The following is a 21,968-nucleotide window of genomic DNA, read 5'->3' as shown; positions in this document are numbered from 1 at the left end:
TCTTTTAATGATAACAGTTCTTGAACATATCAGTCTTAGCATGCTGGAATTAATCAGGAGTGGTCAAATAAGTGGACAAGATATATCTGAATACCAGTGAGTACAAGAGGTCAAGTGGCCTCACAATCTGTATACAACCTTTGGTTTGACCAGCCCTGCAGAGTGGAACTCCAGATACAGGCAGATATCCCAATAAAAGTTGTCCATAGTTTTGGCAGTGACTTTAGTTATTTAAGTCCAGAGTCTTACCGTGCTTCCAAAGGCTAAATTCTCTGAGCACTTCCTTTATCATGTCATTTGGGAACAGTTTTTACCACCTCTTCCCCACTTTTAACGGTACGGGATGTGTTTCTAATAAAATTTCAAACAATATTATCTCTGTTGCCTCTTGCTACTCCTGAAACGTATTTTTTTATCTTGAAAGAATTTAACCTTCTGTAATACATCTTCTTTGAGGGCAGCTGTATGTGGTCCACGAACAAAGCTATACAACAAAAGAGAGAAACATAAAAGATAAATGCCATTTCACCTTTAGTAGATTATTTCAGCCTGTCTTTCTAATTTAATTGTTGCATCCTTCCTTCAGGGTAATTGTATTAAGATTATTAAACTGGGATTTACACTGGGCAGATATATCAGAAGCTGGTGAATACAACATCTGATCAAAGTATGTAAAAGCATAATTTCAACAGCACAGTTTCTTCTTCATGGAACAGGTTCCACACAAAACTTCATATGGTTGACTCCTTTTTCAGATTTGGGTTCAAATAGTACCTCTTTAGAGACCACCAGGTCTAGTTTTCCTAGTCCCACTCCCACTTCCACTCACTTAGCACAACATGCTTATTTTTTTCATGACACTATGAGTTTTTATTTACTTGTAAACTTCTTTGTGGTCTGTTCTCAGCTCTTCCACCCTCCCAGACACAAGACCATGTCTGGTTACCATAGTAATCCCGGGAACTATGTAGCACATAGTAGACACTCAGTAAGTATTTGTCTAATGACAGCAGAAATGAATGCCCCTCCCTTCTTCCCATCCAAATGTTTACCTTCTTCTCTATGGAAGGTACTGTGTTAGGTACAGTGAGCGACACAGAAACAGTGCCCTGTCTGGCAGGCGCATAAAGAGTTTGACTGGGAATCACGAGTAACCTGACATACATTAAAGGAGAGCAGGAGTCCGGCTCTGGAAGGCTTTGGATGCTAGACAGAAGTCAAGGAATTATAGCAGCCAAGTGCTGACTAGAAGTTCTGGCCTGTCCAATGAAACTCTGAGCTGATGGAAAAGTCCTATAATCTTCACTGGCCAGTATGGCAGCCACTAACCACATGTGGCTGTTGAGCACTTGGAACATGGTTAGTGTGACCGAGACAATGGAATTTTAAATTTCATTTCATTGGAAGCTAGTGGCTACTGCATTGGACAGCATAGGAAACGGAGCCATTTCAGATGTCATTATTTTACAGAGGTGGTGGAAAGTTTTGATTCCAAAAACATTCTTATATTCCAGCTTCTCATTAGCAGAGTAGCTCTGAGCAGTCACTTAACTAGAGTGATCCTTATTTCTTCAGGTGTAAAATGGGGATAGAAACAACCTATGTTGTGAGCAACAATTGAAATCCCCTAGACTAGTGACCGTGGCCTCTGTTGGTTACAGGTGAGGAAACAGGTGCACATAGGGGTGAAGTTCAGTGACAGCTGAGATTATAACCCAACTCTTCTGACACTGAGAGTCCAGGGGTACTAACAGTGAACTAGGTTTTTATTCAGGACACTAAGAAAAACTATTAAGACATTTGGAATAAAAGTGAAATGAGAAATGTCATGCTTTCCGAAGCACCTGGATATGGGTGCAGAACCACTGGAAGGGAAAAGGCCTGGGGCCGGCTGGACAGTTAAGGTATGAGGAGCCTGGCATATACGTTCTTCATAGACAGTGAATATGTGACAGCCTGATGGCTCAAGAGGAGAAGGTTTATCGGAACCAATAAGTCTCAGAAATTCGCTGAATTGTGGTCAAGGGAAGAGTCGAAAACTCCAAATGTGGAGATAAGGAAAACAGTGGCAATATTCACTATGATCTGTTTCTTCACATTTGGATTTTTCTCCTTTCACCAGTAATAAGTCTAATCTCTCTCACAGACACATCGCTCTTTAGAAAATGAGTACGGCAAAGATACAGAAAGAATTTAAAATTAAATTACTTTCACTTCTCTCTCACACCACATACTCTTCTTTCATCTATAATCCTCGTTAGGGGTGAAGGAGACATCAAACCAACAAAGAAAACCATGCCATTCATGTTACACAGACCCTGAAGCCTCCATGCATTATATCCTATATGTCTGGGCTTCTGAAACTCAAATCCCAAAGTGTGTCTCGGTTCCCTTCGTCAGTGCTCTCAGGAAGGTACTAAGTTGATCAACAAACTTCTCCCAGTTACCAAGGCAGCAGTCTTGGCTAAATTTCAGTGCAAATCCAATTTCCTCACATCTTTCCCATCTTTTGGTCTTCTCTGTATTTTCTTATTAATTTCCAGGGTAAATATTATGAACTCAAATTCCGCAAAATCCTAATTGTCTGTATGCACAGAACATGGCTGCACTGTCATGGAGATTACATTCGTTTGAATCTGGAACACAGTTTTCATGGCTTGAGTTTATCTTATCTACACTGGTCTCTTTCCCCCAACCCACCTCTCTTTCCATTGGATCTTTACTATGGTAAGTTTACTTACCTTTGTTAAGAAAAAGTTATTCAATTGGTAACTGCTTCTATAGCATGGCATTGCTTTTTTTTTTTTTTTGCCACAAATATTTTTCTCACAAGGGTTGAACAATGATAACTACCATATGTCTGAATTCCCATTTTTTCACTCTGTTGTATATAGGAGCTAGGATTTGATAAGAAGCATTCGATTACCTTCTTTGGGAATCATATAGACTTTTTGGGTTTCTTTCTCCTGTTCTAGATACTTCTTTACTGATTGGTAACTCCAACAAATAGGTAGTGAAGATAAAGAAACAGAAATGAAATACAATTGATTCATTTTGCAACTTGTGCCCAGCCCCAGCAAAGCTTGTGGAAAGATGTGGCAACTAGATAAACTGAGGTGGGTAGGACAAATCGTAGATCTCAGTTCTCTGTGATCACAGCTTCCTCCCTCTATGCAGACAATTAGGAGTCAGTCGTATTGCATTTACTAATTGACTGGATTCACTGGAGTAGAAAATGCAGACAAGATTGCTTCTATTTCAAGAGTTCTTTTTACTGTAATACATATTTTGTGTCCAGAAAACATACTTTGGAAAGCAGAATTACAACAGATGTATTATTCATATGGCATTGGTGACTATGTCCATTTTTACAATTCAGTTGTTCTGGCCCTGGTCTTTCACTGCTTTAAAGGCTGGCACAAGTGCTTTCCTGACTGGATGAAGCAATAAACAGGTGGCTTTCTGTCTTTTATTGCCTCTGAGCAGTTCTAAGTGCTTACAAAGAGGCTACCCTGCAATCTCACCCTCACTGGCCATCTGTCTCCTTGGTTGCTTGTGTTTTGATCCAGTTCTTTTCTTTTCCATTTGATAAGAATCAGCTTCTACCTGTATTTCTTAAAATCTCACAGCAGAATGATCTAATTTTTATGTAAGTCATTCTGACGACTTGGCAAGGCATCTTTATGGCCAGGCCTCTTGCCTAGCAGGCATCCTCATCTTCCTCAATTCTATGTGCTCAGTTCTGCCTCACTTTTCTTGAAAGGCGCAGGCAGGGAGTTTCAGAATCAGCTATGTGGCTTGGTACCGTTACAGCCTTTGGTTACTTAGAGAAGGCCTGGGATGTCCCAGCCTAGCATACCAGCAGGGAGTTGACCCACAGAGAGGTGTGGATTTCATGTCTCAATTTCTGATGCCCCAACCAGTTCCTGACATGTTACCATTTTGGATTTGTAAGAGAAGCTGAGCCTCTAGTTTATCTAGGGCACTGTGGAGAAGGGGAAGAGACTTCCCGTCCAATAGCACTGTGAATCCCCTTCCCCACTTATATTGCTCTTCAAACAGAATACATGGTGGGAGGGGTTTCCAAAAGTGCCTTTTAATTTGTATAAGCTGGCTCCCGCTTCTGCCCTTGCAGTTATGGCCTGCTATATAACCCGTGGAGCCTAATACAAATGCAAATGCGAAGCACCTTTCCACACTTCCAGACATCTGCAGCAGGGGGAGCACTGTTCTTGGTGGATTGACTGTGCAGGCCTATTTTAGGCCTGGCTTCAGGAAGCATTTGCTGCTGGACAGTTCCCCTGACTCCCGGCAAGAGGAGAAGAGCGATTCCAGGCAGAGGCTTCTTAGAGCTTCTGGAGCTGGGGCTTCTGGGTTGGGGTACAGTACCTCTCTGGCCCTGATCACTACACAGAAATGCACACACTACACAATAAAAGTAGGCAAGCTGTCAAAGGTGTCTGCCTAAGTGTGCTTCCTGGGGGCTGGTGCACATTTGACTTCAGTTAGATGTTGGGCAGATATGTGTGTGTTAGTACAGCATGATTTTACCACTGAAACAAAGAAGCACTCTTGTAACTACTTCGTGTAAATTATTTCTAATTTTAAAAGTGTAAGTGGTATTTGGAAATGCAAAAGATGATATATATTATTAAGTTTTAAAAGAAACAACTTTTGCCTTTGTTGATATTTTTTAAATATCTTAATTAAAAAGCATTAAGTTCTACTTGTATTCCTATCTTCAGGTATATTCTGTTTCTTTTTCTTCTATAACATACATACACACACACCATCCTACTTCCCCTTAGGAAAACCACCTGACAGTAGGCTGCAGCCATCATGCATGTTACTTTCAAATACTTTAGCGTATCTCTCTCAAGAACAATGACATTCTTATACTAATATGATGCTTTTACCACAATAAGGAAATCCACATGGATTAATATCATCCACATATTGTTTATACTCAAATTTCCCCAATTGTCCCACAAATATCAGCTACGTAAGTTTTTTTTTTTTTTTCTCATCTATGATCCAATTGAAATTCACACTATTACATTTGGCCATTTATGTCTCTGTAGTCTTTCCCATTCTAGAACAGAACCCTACATCCCTCTGCTGTTCATGACATTGAAACCTATGAAGATTATATGCTAACTGTTCTGAAGAATATTCCACATTCTGGAATTGTCCAATGGTTTCCTCATTATTACACTTAGGTCAAACATTTCTAGGAGGAATGTCACATAGATGATGTCATCTCTCTCCTTACGTCACCTCGGGAGGCACATAATATCAGATCGTGGTTGAAGTGGGTACTGCCTGATCTTACTGCCAGACCTCACCATGTAAACGCACATTTCCCTCTTTGTAATTAATACGTAATAGGAGAGCGGTTCCACGAGACTGTGTAAACAGGCTGTTCCCCAACAACCTGTCACCCAGTGGTTTTAGCATTCTTTGATCCTTGCTGACTCAGTTATTACATTTGGGATTACAAATTTCTAATTCTACCATTTCTTCTACCTTTATTAGCTAGCGTATTTCTAAAAAACAAAACAAAACAAAACAACAGCAAAAAAATGCTTTCCCTCACCTCCTCCCTTGTAGGGCATTTCTATAGATTTGTGGCTTTTTAAGATGCAATGTATTTTAATCCATTACTGTCATTATTCTTTCTCATGTTCAAATTGTCCAACATTGGGCCTGTGGAAATCTTTTCATGATGGCTCATTTGTCCTTTTGATACGACACTGCTGGTTGGGACTACTTTCTTGCTTTCTGGCATAACATACGTTGAGGCTCACACTGTACGTTCCCCACTGCAGCCTAGAATTAGTCATTTTTCTAAGAAGCCCTGGTTCCTTTTTAGGGGGGCATGATATTTGTGAGCCAGTATCTGATCATTAGGTATGCTCACTGTCACTGGGGAGTCCCAGTGGTTGTTTTATTTCAACAACTAGATTTTCTCCACTTAATCTGTTTGTTTGATTTTCAAATCAACATGGTCACTTTTGATTAACTCTTGTTCCTTCACATTATAGTTTCATATTGGTTAGCAATAGATTTTGTCCAAATAGGATGGAGGAGGGGGATTAGGAAGAAAAGGAGTGAGAGGAAACAATAGAGAAGGAGGAGAAGGAAGAGGAGGGTTCATTTGTCAAGTAATAGCAGATGAAGAATACCTTCGCAACTCTTGTACGTGCTGCTGTGGATTTGCAGAGCTGAGTCTACTGCATTTCGTTTTGAAGTGTATTGGTGGATATTTGTTGATGGCACCTAGGAAGAGAACAAGTTGTGATGAGTCTCTTGTTCACGGCTATTAACATTATAGCAACCTGCTCTGTATGCAAAGTCTCACTTCACTTTTTTCAACATCCAGCAAAGAAATATACCAACTAAGGTGGCCATATGAGATGAAAGCAGATTTCTCAGGGGAGTCTCTAAAACTGGGCTTAAAAAACAATTCATCTCTGCCGAATTTATAGGTGGAGAATTCAATGTACTTTTCAATAAGATGCCCTTAGCTGCCCAAGTTGGTCAGACATTAGAGGAGATATCATGAGCCAGTCCTAAGAGTCTGGCCTCTAATTGACATGAACTAATTACAACAGTTATTTTTATTTGCGCTTTTGAAATATCCAAATGCAAAGGGAAAGGACATTCCCTTTATGGTCTCCGTATCATTAAAAACAACAGAAACAGTAGCGCCATCTTGGGTTTAATTCATTAGTGGCTCATTTTATTTGGAAGTATATTAATTTTTCATAATAAAGCATGCCTCTTTCCACACGAGTTCAATATTTAAAAGCCATTTTTATGGGAAATTTAAAAATTGCATTATTTCCTTGAAGCATTACATTGAACAGACTTGTTAAACACAATTAAATCTCTTCCTGGTGAACCAAGAGCCTAAGTAGCAGGTTTGTCCTGGGCTTGTGATGCAGACCGTCTCCAGAGCTGCTGGCGTAGATTGGGCTTGTGCTTCTAGACTGAATGGCCCCAGAGTGTGATGTTTCCCTTACTGTGCCTCTGAGTTTTAATTTTCTATCTGTCTTAACGCTAAGCATCAGGTTATTTGTTAGTAGTTTTGTTTAGAAAATGTGTTGATTTTGAAATGGAGTGTGCTCGATCACCAACTTGATCACAACACTGTGTTCGTAAGAGTCACATGACAGAGGGAGCTGGACTAGGATCCCCAGGAGGGCGGTGACCTGTCTGTTTCGGTCACTCCTTGATACTCCACACTGAAGAGTGAGTGGCCCACACCTGATACATACGTGTTAATGTTGAACGGGTAAGAGTCTGTGGACCTGCTATGGAATTAAGTATGCAGCCTCGAATATGATTTTGTCAAAGCCTTTTTCTACCTCTTGCACTTCTACAGCTATATTTTAAAGACTGGAGATTTCTAGATACTTAATTTTCTAGAAAAGTGGTGTATAACTGTGTCATGACTATAGTTTTCCAAAAAGCACTTTCAGTATCTCTCACTGACCCCAAGTAATTATTCTTAAAACAGCTCTTCCTCTTGTCCTGGGCGGTGGTGAGGAAATCATTTATCTAATCAAATACAGGCATACCTCATTTTATTGCACCCCGCTCTACTGTGCTTCACAGATGTTGCGTTTTTTATAAACCAAAAGCAACACTTTGCACCAGCAAGAAGATTATGATTTGCTTTATTATTATACTTGCTCTGTTGCTGTAGTCTGGAACTAAACCTGCAGTATTTCTGAGGTATGTCTGTAGTTTGCCTAATTACCATGAAACACACTTAAGAATTTTGGGGGACTGGGGAAGGAAGTTCCATCTTAAATTTCCTGTTAACTTTTTGCCTAAGGAATATTTCTTTATAAGTTTCTTAGAGTCTCTCAGGTGTTCTTTTGTTTTAGCCATACGAATGCCTGTGATTACTTCCTTCAGAATGACCCCGAGCCCCCATTTGTTTTTCCTTCTTCTTTCTAGCTCCTCTTTCCGGTTCCTACTCCAGACCACGTTCACATGAGTCTCCCTGTGGGAGCTTACTGCTCCCCTGTCAGTGTATCTCAAACCATGTGCACATAGGAATCACCTGGGGGTCTTGGTAAAATGCAGAGTCTGGTTCAGAATCTTTGCAGTAGGGCCTGAGATTCTGCATTTTTCAGAAGCTCCCAGGTCATGCCAATGCCACCGTTGGTCCTCGCCTCACACTTGGAGCAGCCGAGTGCCATCAGCAATTTCCCAAGGCTCCTCAGACCTCCCTTGCACTGACTAGTCGCTGTCTTTGCAGCCTTAACTGCTCTCACCGTGTCATTTTAGTGACATGTTGGAGACACACTCAGAACCTCTCTTACACTACTCCACTGGGTGCTCTTTAGCCTGTGTGTTCATTTTTCTTTTTCTGAACTCCAAGGGTTCATTTGCCATGAAAACATTCAGAAATTCAACCAAGTGCTTTTCAACCTCCAGTCATTATCAAGATACAGCTTTAAGAAAAAAATTATTTTTATGTTTCCTGTTGCATTAAAATTGAATTGCATACATTCGAGGCAAGCTCACTCCAAGAAATATGGGCATTTTTATTTTATGGGCACCAGCTATACTAATTACTGCCATCATAAAAAGTCATTAACAAGGCTGAGAAAGTTTTGCAAGGATATATGCTTCATTCTGACAGGTAATATGGTATCTCCTAATACTTCAAAAACTGTCCTTGGAACTTGTAAAAACAAAGGCAAGAACTTGAATTTTTCTTTGGCTCTCTCTTTTGGTATGTTAACTGATGAAACTTTCCATCAAAGGGCAGCATGCTAATTTCACATGGCAAGGGTTTCTACTTTGTAGCTAAAGTCAAGGCTGAGATTTGACCCCCCTCTCCCCCCCAGACTACACTGCTACACTAGACAGATGTGTGAGCAGCTGCTTGTTTTGATTGCTTCTCCATAGGAACCAGAGACATAAAAAAGATGAGCCAGAAAATTAAATGCTTAGGAATCAGAGGTTTCCTCCCTCCACTATTCATCATTGCATATTTTCCTTTCTGACCCTGCAGTAAGTACCCTTGAAGACACACACAGGCTTCCAAGAATCCATGTCAGCTCATCAACCCTTCTTTTGGGAATACGAAGTATATTATAAATGTGCAAGAGAGAACGGATTTGGTGACTTACGCCTGATTGAGTTTATAAAGGATTTCACAAACTTCACAGCAAATCTGTGGTCAGGTTTGTGAATTCGGCCGAGCTGGACAAGGTGCTGATCCAAAGGGTGACTGGCTAGGTCCTCCAGTTCCTCGTCATTCCAAGCAGGGCCAAGGGAAATCACAAATAGGGCATAGCCTTGACATTTGGCTCTCGAAGTTTCTTTCTTTAAGGTTTCCCTGTCCAAGTGACTGGTTTCCCCAGCAGATATCACAAATATGACTTTGTTTCTTCTCAGATTGGGCGCACGTAAGAAGATATTGTCCAGCGTCCACTGTAAGGCGTGACCAATAAAAGCATTCCCATTCAGTTGTTGCACTGCTTCTGCCACGTGCCTCTTCATGAGGCGTTTACTGTTGTAGGTGGTAAGGTTGAACTCAGTTCTAATGGGACTCCTCTGAGTGTTCGGTAGGAAGTTGGGGGGAGCATGGCTTAACAGGGCCACCCGGTCTCCGGTGACAGAGGTCTCAGGCTCGGGTGTGATTTCAAAGTGATCTAGCAGCGCTCCCAGGAAGTCTCTTATGTCTTCAAATTCAGCACTAGCCACATGCCGGGAGCCATCCAGAAGGAAAGCAGCATCCATGTAAGACTGCACAGGGGGTGGTCTGGCTTGATCGCAGGAAGCATCCAGCTTGCATACATCTGCCAACCCAAAGTCACTCAGGGTTACTGGACAGAAGTGGAAAGATAGCATCTCAAATATTTCAACATTTGGAAACTGCATGATCTTTGATGTTAAAATAGTTACTCAATGACTGTGATAGCAACACAGGAAGATTTCCTAGCCGTGGTTTGTCTCTATCTCCAAAAGGACAGATTTTTATACCCAGCCCGTGTCTTGAATTCCATTCACTAACGCTATCTGACTTTTAAAACGTAGGCAGCTTGCAATGGAAGTTTCATCTTGGCTGTGTTTTAAATTTATAAAGCTTACAATGGACAGTTTAGCTCATGCTTGTAAGAGTATACTGTATCATTACATAAAAGCTAATGGTCTTTCAAAACGGACAATATACAGGTTAAACCAATGGCTCACACTGGGCTATGAAAAGTAATCTGCTTGAAAAGAATGAAGAAAAGCAGTGAATCTTTTGTTTCATTTTGAATAAGGGGTTTATAATTCAATGTCTGTGTACAGACCTTAAGGGCAAAACTGGCTCACGCTGTTATCTCCGCAGTGATTATTAGTTGAAAGCTCAATATGTGTTTGTTACATAAATGAGTATACTGAATATTCAAGGACTTTTATAAAACAAAGTCATTTTAATAAATATGCATATCTCATTTAAGAAAAGAATATATCGTAATTAAAAGAGAGTGAATTTGATTGACTCTGTCACAATGAATATTCAGAGAAACAACAACAACAAAAAAGGAAATAGAAGGATCTTAAAGTTCACTTAATCTTCTAATTTTACAGAAGACACTGAGGGTAGGAGAGTAACATCATTTTGTCAAAGGATACAGCAGTATTTCTGCACGTTTCTACATAGGAAGTTAGTGTTCTGTTGTTAGAGACAGGCTATGTGGGGAGGCAGGCCGCTTGGCCTGAAAGCCAGGATACCTGGGGTTTGGTCTTACTGTACCCAGTAACATGCGTTGTGTGTGTCTCTGTCCAAGTCACCCTGGGCCTCAATTCTGCACAATTCCTCTGCATAATTAGCTGATTGAATCAGATTCACCCGGAGAGCCCTTCTAGGACTGACATTCTGTAATCCTAGCTTTGCAGTAATAGTTAATGGTTAAGGATGAGAATGGCCTTTTTAAAAACTAAAGAGGAGAATGAGAATGGAATAACATACATGGAGACAGCTGGTACTTAGATATGGGCCCGGGCCACAAATAAAAGCGATTAGATAAAAGGTTAATAACCAGAATGCAGATCTTAGGGGATGTAGCAAACTTCCCAACGTTATTCTTGCTCCTGGACTCAATGTGGCTCTGGACAAGTTCTATTTCCCTTACTGAAATTCAGTAAAATTTTATGACCATGTTTAATTGTCAGATGACAGAGCAGTCACCTGTGTACAAGGCAGTTTCTAAAATCAGGGACAGCAGGCTGCCCATTTGTTCAATTTTGTGGGGTTTTTTTAATTGCAGTAAACGACAGCCAAAATATCTTCCATTATATGCCTAAGAGACAAAACAAGCGTTTAAGCCAAGAAATGGAGCCAAAATCTATCCCCAGTCACACATGTGCAACTTCTGACTGTGTAATATAGCAGCCCGCTGCTATAACTGACATGTTTCAAAGTGCAACTGAGATTGTAGAGGGAGGGATGCACCTCCCCACAGTCTGGTTAGCACATTAAAGGCTTTGAGTAAGAACGCCAGTTCCTAAGTGACCCTGTGCAATTGAGAGAGAGAGAGAGAAGGGGGTGAAGAGGAGATTGGGGGGGGGGAAGAGGGGAACGGAGGGCAGGGGAAGGGAGAGGAGGGGGGAGAGAGAAGAGGGGAGGTAATGAGGGAGAGAGAGATTGATTAGAAGGAAGCAGAGGGGAAGACAGGAAGAAGGGAGCGTTATTAGAAGAAATTCTACTTCTCCCTCAGAGTTACCACCTCCCTGTGAGGTCAGTTACACAGCAAGAGTTACACATTGATATACATAGAGAAGGAGAGGAATTAAGCATTTCCTTCAAGGACAAATACAGTTTCAGGGAACAGAATAATGGGATCTTTGTTCCTCATAAATTGCAGTCGTTTCAAAGCCAGTTTTCCTGGGTTTGCTCTGGCTGTGAAGCCCTGAGCAAATTATTTCATCTCTCTAAGCCTCACTTTCCTCATCTGTAAAATGGAGCTAACAATAGTTTAAATGTTTTACGGTGACTATGAGGATTGAATGAAACAATTAGAAGACTGCTTGGAACACAATAAGTACAATAGTTTAACTACTAAGTGTCATCATCACCACCATCAGTGTTATGTAAAGCTATCAGAAAAGTGCATGGTTTCTGATAAATATTTGATAACGGTTAGCTCTCACACCCTCCCATAATCTCAGCAGCATTCACTCTTTTCACAATTACTAGAACATTCAAATTATTAGACTACTCAAATACAGGTGCAGCCAGTTCTCTAGCTAGGCCTATAGACTGTATAAAAAACAACACACAAACAAGCACTGCAAATCTTTTTGATGATGCTTGACATTTGGGAATCTATGAAGCGTCTTTTCAATGAGACATACATGAGTTTCTGCTAATTTCCACCTCTACTGTAAAACATTTCTTTGGGGTTGTGAACATTTGAGATTTAGAAAACACATAAATATACTTTACAACATGAAAAACTTGGCAATGAGACAGGCTAAATTTTTCTAAAAATCATTACTGTTTCCTGGAAGCGGCATGAAGCAGAGAAGCCTGGAATGTAACCCTCCTGATGTGACACATGGAGCCGACCTGCTCGCTGAGCTGAGAGCACCGCCCCTGGACGATGCAGTGTGATGAGGTGAGCCCCAGGGAAATTCTCCCAAGGCCACGCGTGTCCTTGCTGCCGAATCCCAGCCGCTCCTGCCAACAGTGCCTCAATATATTTAACAGGCCTGATCAAATTATGTTCTCTCTGTGGGTCTTACCAGAGCAGAAAGTGCACCTCTGGAGTCTCTCTAATGCCGGCATGTAGTCGGTCCCAGATGGAACCATTATTACTTGGAATGTGCCAGTGTCGTCAATCTGCAAGAAGTAGAAGAGAAGGAACAGCTTAGTGGGTGGGGCTGTAGGAATTTCCCAGGATTGTTCAGAGAACTAAGAGGTAGGGAGAGCAACGCTGCTGCTTCTACGGTGGCACAGCATGTCAGGGTGGCGGAGGGCACTGCCTGGGTTTAAGCCCCGACACCCCCTTTAGCTGTATGACAAGTTACTTTACCGCTGTTTCCTCATCTGCAAAATGGAATAATGATACTACTTTCCACTGAACAGGGCTACTGTTAACATTAAATGAGTTCATAATTGAAAAGCACTTACTGGCACAGGGTGGGTGCGACATGGGTCGTTAGAGACTACAAAGCACTTTGCTATTCATGATCTCAGCAACCCAGTGAGTTTGTTCTTATGTTCATCATCCCCATTTTACAGATGAGGGAACTGAAGCTCAAAGAAAGGTTAAAGTGTTAGAGAGGACAAAGGTCTCAAGGTCTGGGCAGTTCTTACTAAATGCTATTCTTGCTAAATGTTACAACACAGCACAGTATTTTGCAGACACAGCTATAACAGGATGAGCTTGACTGGAACCCAACTGAATAAGTGCAGCCAACTGCAAAAAAGAAATCAGTTTATAATTAACCAAATCAGGATCAGTTTAGCCCCCTGCAAAGAAGAAATCAACATGTAATTAACCGAATAGTGTATACAAGTAATGGCTATAGCTCCTTTGGAGGAGACAGAGCTTTGGATGTGAATCTCCCGTCTCCTTTACTTGCTGCAAGTAAAAGAAACTACCTAAGAACAACCATGTCTCGTTCTTGAACAGAACACCCCAAGTGGTGAACCCCTTGAATTTGGGAACAAAAGGACTGATCCAACTACACTAGACACAGAAGCCATTTAAGGAGGATCAGAGACAGCCCCCAACCCCCTGCCGTGCCCCAAGTTTCAGAAGATCAAGTGAAATCACAGGATGCATTTTACAACTATCTTTGAGTCCCCACTAGGCTTGAACCAGGCTTGAAGATGGCTTTACAGTGCAGACAGAGATCCATGACCAGGCAGCTAGCTCTCCTGTGTACAACTCCCAGCCCTTTCCAATTTGGCCTTACTGTTAGTAACCTACCTGGGGAGTTTGAGGCTTGGAGAGCAGGGAAAAGAAAAAGGAGCCTCCAGATTAGTGGTTGCCAGAGGTGGGGGAATGGTTGAAATGGGTGAAGGGGATCAAAAGGTACAAAGTTCCAGTTATAAAATAGATAAGTCCTGGGATGTAATGTACAGTTAATACTTTATACATATTTAAAAGTTGGTAAGACAGTAAACCTTAAAAGTTCTCATTACAAGAAAAAAATTTTGTAACTATGCAAGGTGACAGATGTTAACTTATTGTGGTGATCATCTCACAATATATACAAATATTGAATCATTACATTGTACACCTGAAACTAATATCATGTTATATTTCAGTTACACCTCAATTAAAAAAAAATGTTGTCTTGATCCCAGGTGGCTTATTTAGAAATGCTACACAGTAAGATTTTAACCCTTAATCTAAGAAGCTCCAACTAGAATGGCTTTTCCTTCATAAAATAGTTAAATGATTGGTGAAGTTATAAAATCAGTCAAGTGGCTTTTATTGTAGAGCAATGATTACTATTCTAGCCATAGAAGTGACATCAAGGAATGTTTATTGGCCTTCCTGATTTACCGTGTTTCCCTGAAAATAAGACCTAGCCAGACAATCAGCTCTAAGCGTCTTTTGGAGCAAAAATTAATATAAGACCTGGTCTTATTTTATTATAATATAAGACTGGATCTTATATAATATACTATAAGACCGAGTCTCATTTTACTATAAGACTGGGTATAATGTAATATAATACTGGGTCTTATATTAATTTTTGTTCCAAAAGACTCATTAGAGCTGATTGTCCGGCTAGGTCTTATTTTGGGGTAAACACGGTAGTATCTTTATACCCAGCAGCAACTCAGAGAGTCCCTTGCAGAAGCACTAGAAGAGCAAACCTGGGTTTAAGTCCTGACATTGCCACTTCTTAGCTGTTTGGCCCTGGGCATGCAAGTTAAATCTCCAGGCTCAGTTTTCTCATCAATACAATGGGAATAACAATTATATTAGATTGGTTCAAAAGTAATTATGGTTTAAAGGGTTAAAAAATAAATGCAAAAAACAATTATTTTTGCACCAACCTAATACCTATCTCATACATAGTACTGTGTTTCCCCGAAAATAAGACCTAGCTGGACCACCAGCTCTAATGCTTCTTTTGAAGCAAAAATTAATATAAGACCCGGTTTTAATATAAGACCTGGTTTTTATATAATATAAGACCGGGTATAATACCCGGTCTTATATTAACTTTTGCTCCAAAAGACGCATTAGGGCTGATGGGCCGGCTAGGTCTTATTTTCCGGTAAACATGGTATTAGGTGGGTGCAAAAGTAATCACGGTTTTTGCAAATATTTTTAACCTTGCGGTTTAAAAGGTTAAAAATATTTGCAAAAACCGCGATTACTTTTGCACCCACCTAATACTTGTTGGAATTAAACAGGACAATGCATATAAAGGTCTTATCTGGTATAGAGTAATAAATAGTATAATGCTGTACTTTCTTATGGAGGCTTCTGAATTTCGCTCCTCCCCCTCTCACGCTCCCCCCAAAGTTCTGCGAAAGGCTTAACCCGCTTACCATAAATGAACGCTTGATGGAGGGCACGTTGCTGAAAGCAATCACGACGGGAATGATGTCCAGGGCACTGAATTCCATGGTGGCCGTGGTGATGGACTGGGCATCCGCAGATTGACGGCTGCTGAAAAATGTGGCGATTTTTCTTGTGTGAGCCCCTGGGAGAGTTCGCTTGAAGACATTCCTGGAAATAAACCTCATGGCTTTGCCGATCTCCCTGCTGTCTGAGGATCTCTCATAAGGGATAGCTTCGATTTCCTTTAGGAGCCGTGGCTTCTTGTAGGCATCTGAGAAGCGGATGAGGTGCCTGGCGTGGGAGTTATAGGTGAGGACGGCAATGCGCGCTCCCACGGGGCACCTGTTGTCCCGGACTCTGATGCTGCTCACCACGGAAGACATCATCTTCTTCATCTGCTCAAACTCCTGCTCTGTCACGTCCTGGGACTGGTCTAAGGCAAACACCAGCTCTGTTGGATGCACGGGGCACTCAGGTTTTCCTAAAAGCCAAGAATATGCTCTTGATCATTTAAGTAGCATTTAAGTAGGAATTATCTAAATATTAAAATAAGCATTTGAAATAGTAAATATTTAAATCTTGAAAAATTAAAAATGCTATTCTAAAAACTGCCTTTGCTCTTTTAAAGCAGAAGGAAAGGTCTATAATTCAAATTGAGTTGTAATGAAATTTGTAATTTAATTACTGAATTCCTTAATAATAAAGAGCTTATGGATATACCCTTCCCTACAGAGATCGGATCAATGGCATCATGTTTGTTGCTAGAGCTTTACTCAATTAAATAAACTAAAACATACTTTTTTATTTTATATACTTACTGAGGAAATGTAACAGGGATTAAAAAGGAATGGGTGTAAAAGCTCTGTTGATAATTTCAGAAAGACTGGACGAGAACTGACTGACATACACTGTACAGACCATTACATGTAAAGACAGGAAGCTTTACAGGGAAGTATTTAGAACCCTGACCCACCTACTTCCTTGTCCACGTGACTTATCCTCTCTATGCCTCAGTTTGCTCATCTGTAAAATGTCAGTCCTAATATTACCCACTACATAGGCCTGTGTTGAGGAGTAAATGAATCAACATGGATAAAGCACTTTGGATCACAGTGCCTGGCACATAATAGGTGCTTAAGATTAGCCATTACTATTATCACAGACTTTTTCACTGTGAGAGAGTACTATGTCACTTAAAATAAGAAAATCTTTAATAATTTTATTGTTTAACAGATAAAAATTCAATTTTAACCAATAAATGCCTTATTGCTTAGGGAATCTTTGAATTATGATTGTTAAACTCGAATATAAGTGTTAACTTCAGATTTATTCTTTGATGCCAATTCATGCATTCTAATTACCCTGCACTTATCACAGTTGGCAATTTCTATTTATCTGATTATCTGATTAATGTTTGCCTCTCTCACTAATTTAGAAGTGTGGAGACAGGGATTGTCTCTCTCTTGATCTGCCAAATTATTAGTTCCTGCCGTATATCAGGATCTAATAAATATTGACTGAATAAAAAAAGAGTTGAACAAAGGACAGCTCTTTGCAACAGATACAGAAAGAAGAAAACTTTAATAATGGCGGAGATAGCTGGTGTTGAGATGTAGGCTGGTAAAAGGAAACCCCAAAGATGTGCTTCTCTTGGTGTATGTGTGGGGTGCCTCCTCTCCTTCAGATACCAGCAAGTCAGATTCAGAGACAATAAATGCAGGAGGAGGCCCCCCAGCTCTTCAGAGGGAGCTCAGGAACTCAGACCTGTTGGGGCTCACATAGGCTGGCCCAGGAGGGAGTCTCTCTGCTGTGGCCCCTCAGTGCTAGTTAATTATCTCCTTCTGGTTCTGGACTCCATGACCTTCACAGGCAAAACGATCAATAAGAATAAACGTTCAGCCCCAAATTAAACTGTGCATCTTAATGGAGACAGAATTTATTAGCTTCTGAGTCTAATTGAGAGTGCTGAGCATATATATATATATATATATATATATATATATATATATATATATATATATATATTTAAAAATCAAGGTTACATCAATTTTATAGTGAAAAATGAGTGGAATTTTGACCAAATATAAAAGTGGTTCCGCCAGCTTTTTGTTCGGGCTGTTACTGCATATGGAAACAACAACAACAACAACAAACAATGCAGATTCAGGTGTAATTTAGAGATAAAGGGAAAAAAAGATTCCTGGCACTGGCTGAAGAGATGAAAAAAATCAAGTTTTCAGGAAAAACACCAAAGGGCTGATGCAACTTGCCAAATACATTCTCTGAACTCCAGCAAGCTGCCCGGAACCCAAGGATTCTGAAGAACATTAGGCTGGATGGTGGTACCATGGTGCCACCTAGGAGGCCGTCCTCACAGCACGGATTGCCATGTGGAGATCTAACATGGCTCCATGGCCACACACTGTATACTGGTGGTTGCTGCTTGGCACAGAACAGGTGATGATGAGGACAGACGGAGACCAACCAAACCACTGCCATGCAACTAACACACAGCAAGGTAGCCCTCGCCCAGGATTCCATCATTTGCTTGAAATACCACAACGACCTCCTAACTAGTCCTCTGGCTTTTACACCTTATCCCTCCTACAATTCACTCACCCATAGGGGCCCAAATAAGTGTCAAACAACTGTTCATCAGCTCATGCTCCTTCCTTCATACTTTCAATATACTCTTTAATACTCTCCCATTACAATTCAAAACCAGCTTATTATAACCTGCAAAGCCCAGTTTGATCTGGTCCCTGTTTACTTCTCTATTTTTTCACATGCTAACCTCCCCCTCCTTCATTCTGTCTCAATCATACAGGGCTTCCTGCCAGTTGCTAGAAAACGCCGAGGTCTGTCTTGTCTCACAGCCTTTGCATTACTACTTCTTTCTGCTTAGCTCTTGCCAAGGTGGCTTTTTTTTATTCTTCAGCCCAAACATCAAAGTCATTACCTCAAAGAGGATCCCCCCATCCAAAAACATTTCTCGCCCTGCCCCCAACATAATTCTGTCCTTTCCCTCTTTCACAGCAAGTATAGGATTCTATAATTCTTTCATTTGTTTATTATCTGGATCCCTTGCTAGAATGGAAGCCTCTGAAACAGGAATCATGCCCATCTTATTCAGCCCTGTGTCCCTAGTGCCTGGGGCAGACTAGCACATAATAATAGGCTTTCAATAAATATTTGTTGGATGAGTGAACAAGCATTCAGAGGGCATGGATTGGTGGGTTTACACAAAAGGTCTAAGGGTATAAAGGTGTAAGAGAGAGATGATGGATTTATAGGATAATATCATGTAATGGGCATTTGTAAGACTTAAAAACTATCACTGAAAGATTAAAAAAAAATCAATTTGGTAATTACCATCAGGCATGATGAGCTCAATGGATTTCAACATGAGCTGAGCTACACATTCAGCTTACTTGCTATCTTATCATCCCTACTTTTATTTTCCACATTTTCCCCTCTGCACATTAATTCCTAACCACTAAGCTACAGAGACAATATGACAAATAGAGACAGAGAGAGATAAAATGAAGGAAGGGATATTATTACAAAAACCTAACAGAAAGATAAACGGGAATGTTAGTCATTAAAATATTAATAATTAAAAGAAATTAAAAAAAGAAATCAAACCAATTGGTTGAGAAATTGCTGTGAGACTCAGCTAAAATGGAGTGATTTATTGGAGGCAGGTCTGTGCTACCAGTATGCGGTGGCAAAGACAGCCCAGGTAAAATTTATATCATTTGGCAGGCAACACTTCAGTCTAACTCATCTTTCCAGGTGTGACATTTTTTAGCTTGATTATAATGTGCTCTATAAATAAAAATTACTCACCGTGTCCGCCAGCTGCAGAGGAAAAACAAAAGATATTGGGTTATTATTTGGTAGAACAAAATTCTGCACTGTATAGGAAAATATTGGCAGCTGAGATTCTGTACTGTGTGTTTTTTGTAGATGACTCAAAAATCAAAGCAACAGACAGGGTTTGGAGAAAAAGCAGATGGATCCCCGCATCTTGGTACAGACACTGCTCCTTCAACAGGGAATTGGAATGGAAAAGGAGTGGGACAGTAAATCATCAGCCTGCAGCCAGCTGCCAGAGGGAAAGGACATTGCCTGGGAGGGAACATTACATTGCAGAGAGGTCCACTGAACTTGGAAAATTAAAACTTCTAAATTCTTTGCTCTAAAATTTCTCCATGTAGGTATCTACAGCTATTGATTTCACATATATGTGTGTGTGTGTATATATATGTGTATGCATAAAACATCAGAGATAAATTTACTCTGAAGCAAATGAAGCTTAAGCTTTAGGTCTACACTGCCCCATAAGGAAGCCACTAGTCACATGTGACTTTAAATTTGAATTAAAATGAAATGAAATTTAAAAATTCAGCTTCTTAGTTACACTAAGCACATTTCAAGTACTCAAAGTCACATATGGATAGCAGCTGCCATATTGGACACTGCATTGGAACACTTCCATCATTGCAGAAAGTTCTACTGGACACCACTGCTTTTGACCTCTCAGCTGTAGGGACCCCTTGCAAGGGTCTGGAAGGGTTCCCAGCCATGTGGTCATATGAACAGGTGTGTGATTTTATACTATGCGGAAGTCATTGGTTATGATTTCCTTTCTTGTTCTAAATAACACTTGCTTTTGAAATAATTTTGTACCTACTTTTGGATTTGTAATTTTGTATCAAGCTCCTCAAATTTTAAAAGATCAGGCCATATCATACTTGGATCTACCCTTGAATCATTATAGTTCTCATGGCTCCCATATCAGTAGCCTACGTGCTAATTCAGCCCCAAAGCAGCCAGTCTTCATGACCCAATGTATATACGAGGGTGCCAAAAAAAAAAAAAAAATGTATACAAGTGGACACTTTGGTCAACGTTGCTCAAGCAGTAGTTCGCTGTAATCAGAAATGTCTGGACACTGATGGTAACGACTTTGAGCACCTCTTGTAATTGCAGAAGTCAAACGTGACTTGTGTTCATCTTTTGTTATCAGTATATATTGAGTATTTCAATTTTAATACAGTTTTCCTTTCTTAAAATGTGTATACATATTTTTGGCACCTTCTATATTTTGATTCTCATCAGGGATGGCTCCATTCTGTTACACAAAGGCAGAGTTAAAATCAACCCTGCATTCAAAGCTTTTAAAAGTCTGTGTCTCTGAGACCAATGCTTACTACAGAAGTGGGATCTAATGTGTCTATTTTTCTGCCCCAAAATGCCTTGAGGGAACTTTTGACTCGTCCTTTCAGTCATGATGTTTACCTGGGAAGTCATTACGCATTAGTAGTTAAACATTAAATAGGCGACCCTCTCCTCATCTTGTGCATGGAATTCCTTTGATGGTGCTAGCACCTATTTTGATAGAGGAGTCTATTACAAGCTCCTATAACAAATTCGAAAGAACATTTGCCAAATCAAAATGCTTTTTCACTTTTAAAAATTTGAGAGGAAAAAATATTGGCAGAATGAGTAATTTTTACGTGTAAAACCAATTGGTTCAACTAAAAGTAATCAAGCATAACTTTCCAGGAAAGGAGTAATAATCTATAAACCAAAATCAGGGCTTCCACCCACCAGGACACGCTATTATCATAGCTCTTTCACACCCGGTGAATTCAATCCTGTTAGGGTCAGGTGTTAATAATCATTTTAAAGAGTTTACTGTGATTGCCCACTGATTGATTTCAACATCAGGAGAGTTCTGACCTCATATTTCAATTTCCCTAGATTAAAAACACCCAGATATATCATTACCTAGTGCTTGGAACAGGTTCCAGTAGACATGCTGGCAGCCAGAGAGGGAGTTAGTTAATAGTCACCAGTCTATGCTGACTCAAAATATATGCAATGACATCTCCAATTTAAAAAAATTGGCCAGTAAATTGTCTCAATTTTGAGTGCAGAAATTGCTTCTTTTCTTCTATGAATGCTGAAAACGTGATCATTTTAAGCAGGGTACTTACGACTGTGGTCCCGCACATACTGAATGACCTCACATGTCTACAGATCAAAAATAAAACAAAATAATTAACCAACAGACTGCTAGGTCTCAAAGTTTAAAAATCAATAAATTGAATGGAGTGTTCAGAGCACTGCTGGAGTCAGGGGATACATACGGAAAATGAAGCCTGTCCGCTGGCCCCTTTCACACCCTAGGAAAACAAAAAGAGAATGTGGTTTCACTGTTCTAGACATACACATCAGTAGTCAAAATATGCACCAACACTACCTTAAGAAAGTGATAACTTGTTCAAGATTTTATTCTTATTTAGAGGGGGGAAAAGAATACCTGTAGATGTTCATCACCTAATTGACAATAACATTCTAAGGGGAATAACCTACAAGCAGCAAACGTAATGAACACAAGCCTCCACAGGC

At 40.3% G+C, this 21,968-nt stretch overlaps 1 protein-coding gene across 1 annotated transcript in view; it reads right to left on the bottom strand.

The window, feature by feature from the left end:
• Positions 1-263: 263 nt before the first annotated feature.
• The window catches only part of COL6A6 (collagen type VI alpha 6 chain), a 127,348-nt gene continuing 105,643 nt past the window's right edge, over positions 264-21,968 (bottom strand). Inside the window, 9 exon segments of the mRNA XM_019725970.3 lie at positions 264-413; positions 415-484; positions 6,186-6,279; positions 9,153-9,824; positions 12,760-12,856; positions 15,536-16,029; positions 19,398-19,409; positions 21,554-21,590; positions 21,707-21,742. Of these exon segments, the coding sequence (XP_019581529.3) occupies positions 264-413; positions 415-484; positions 6,186-6,279; positions 9,153-9,824; positions 12,760-12,856; positions 15,536-16,029; positions 19,398-19,409; positions 21,554-21,590; positions 21,707-21,742 (1,662 nt within the window).

The sequence above is a fragment of the Rhinolophus sinicus genome, chromosome 5 (assembly GCF_057876585.1).
Source record: "Rhinolophus sinicus isolate RSI-liver-muscle chromosome 5, RSI-T2T, whole genome shotgun sequence".
Taxonomy (NCBI): domain Eukaryota; kingdom Metazoa; phylum Chordata; class Mammalia; order Chiroptera; family Rhinolophidae; genus Rhinolophus; species Rhinolophus sinicus.
This window is presented reverse-complemented; position numbering and strand designations above follow the sequence as displayed.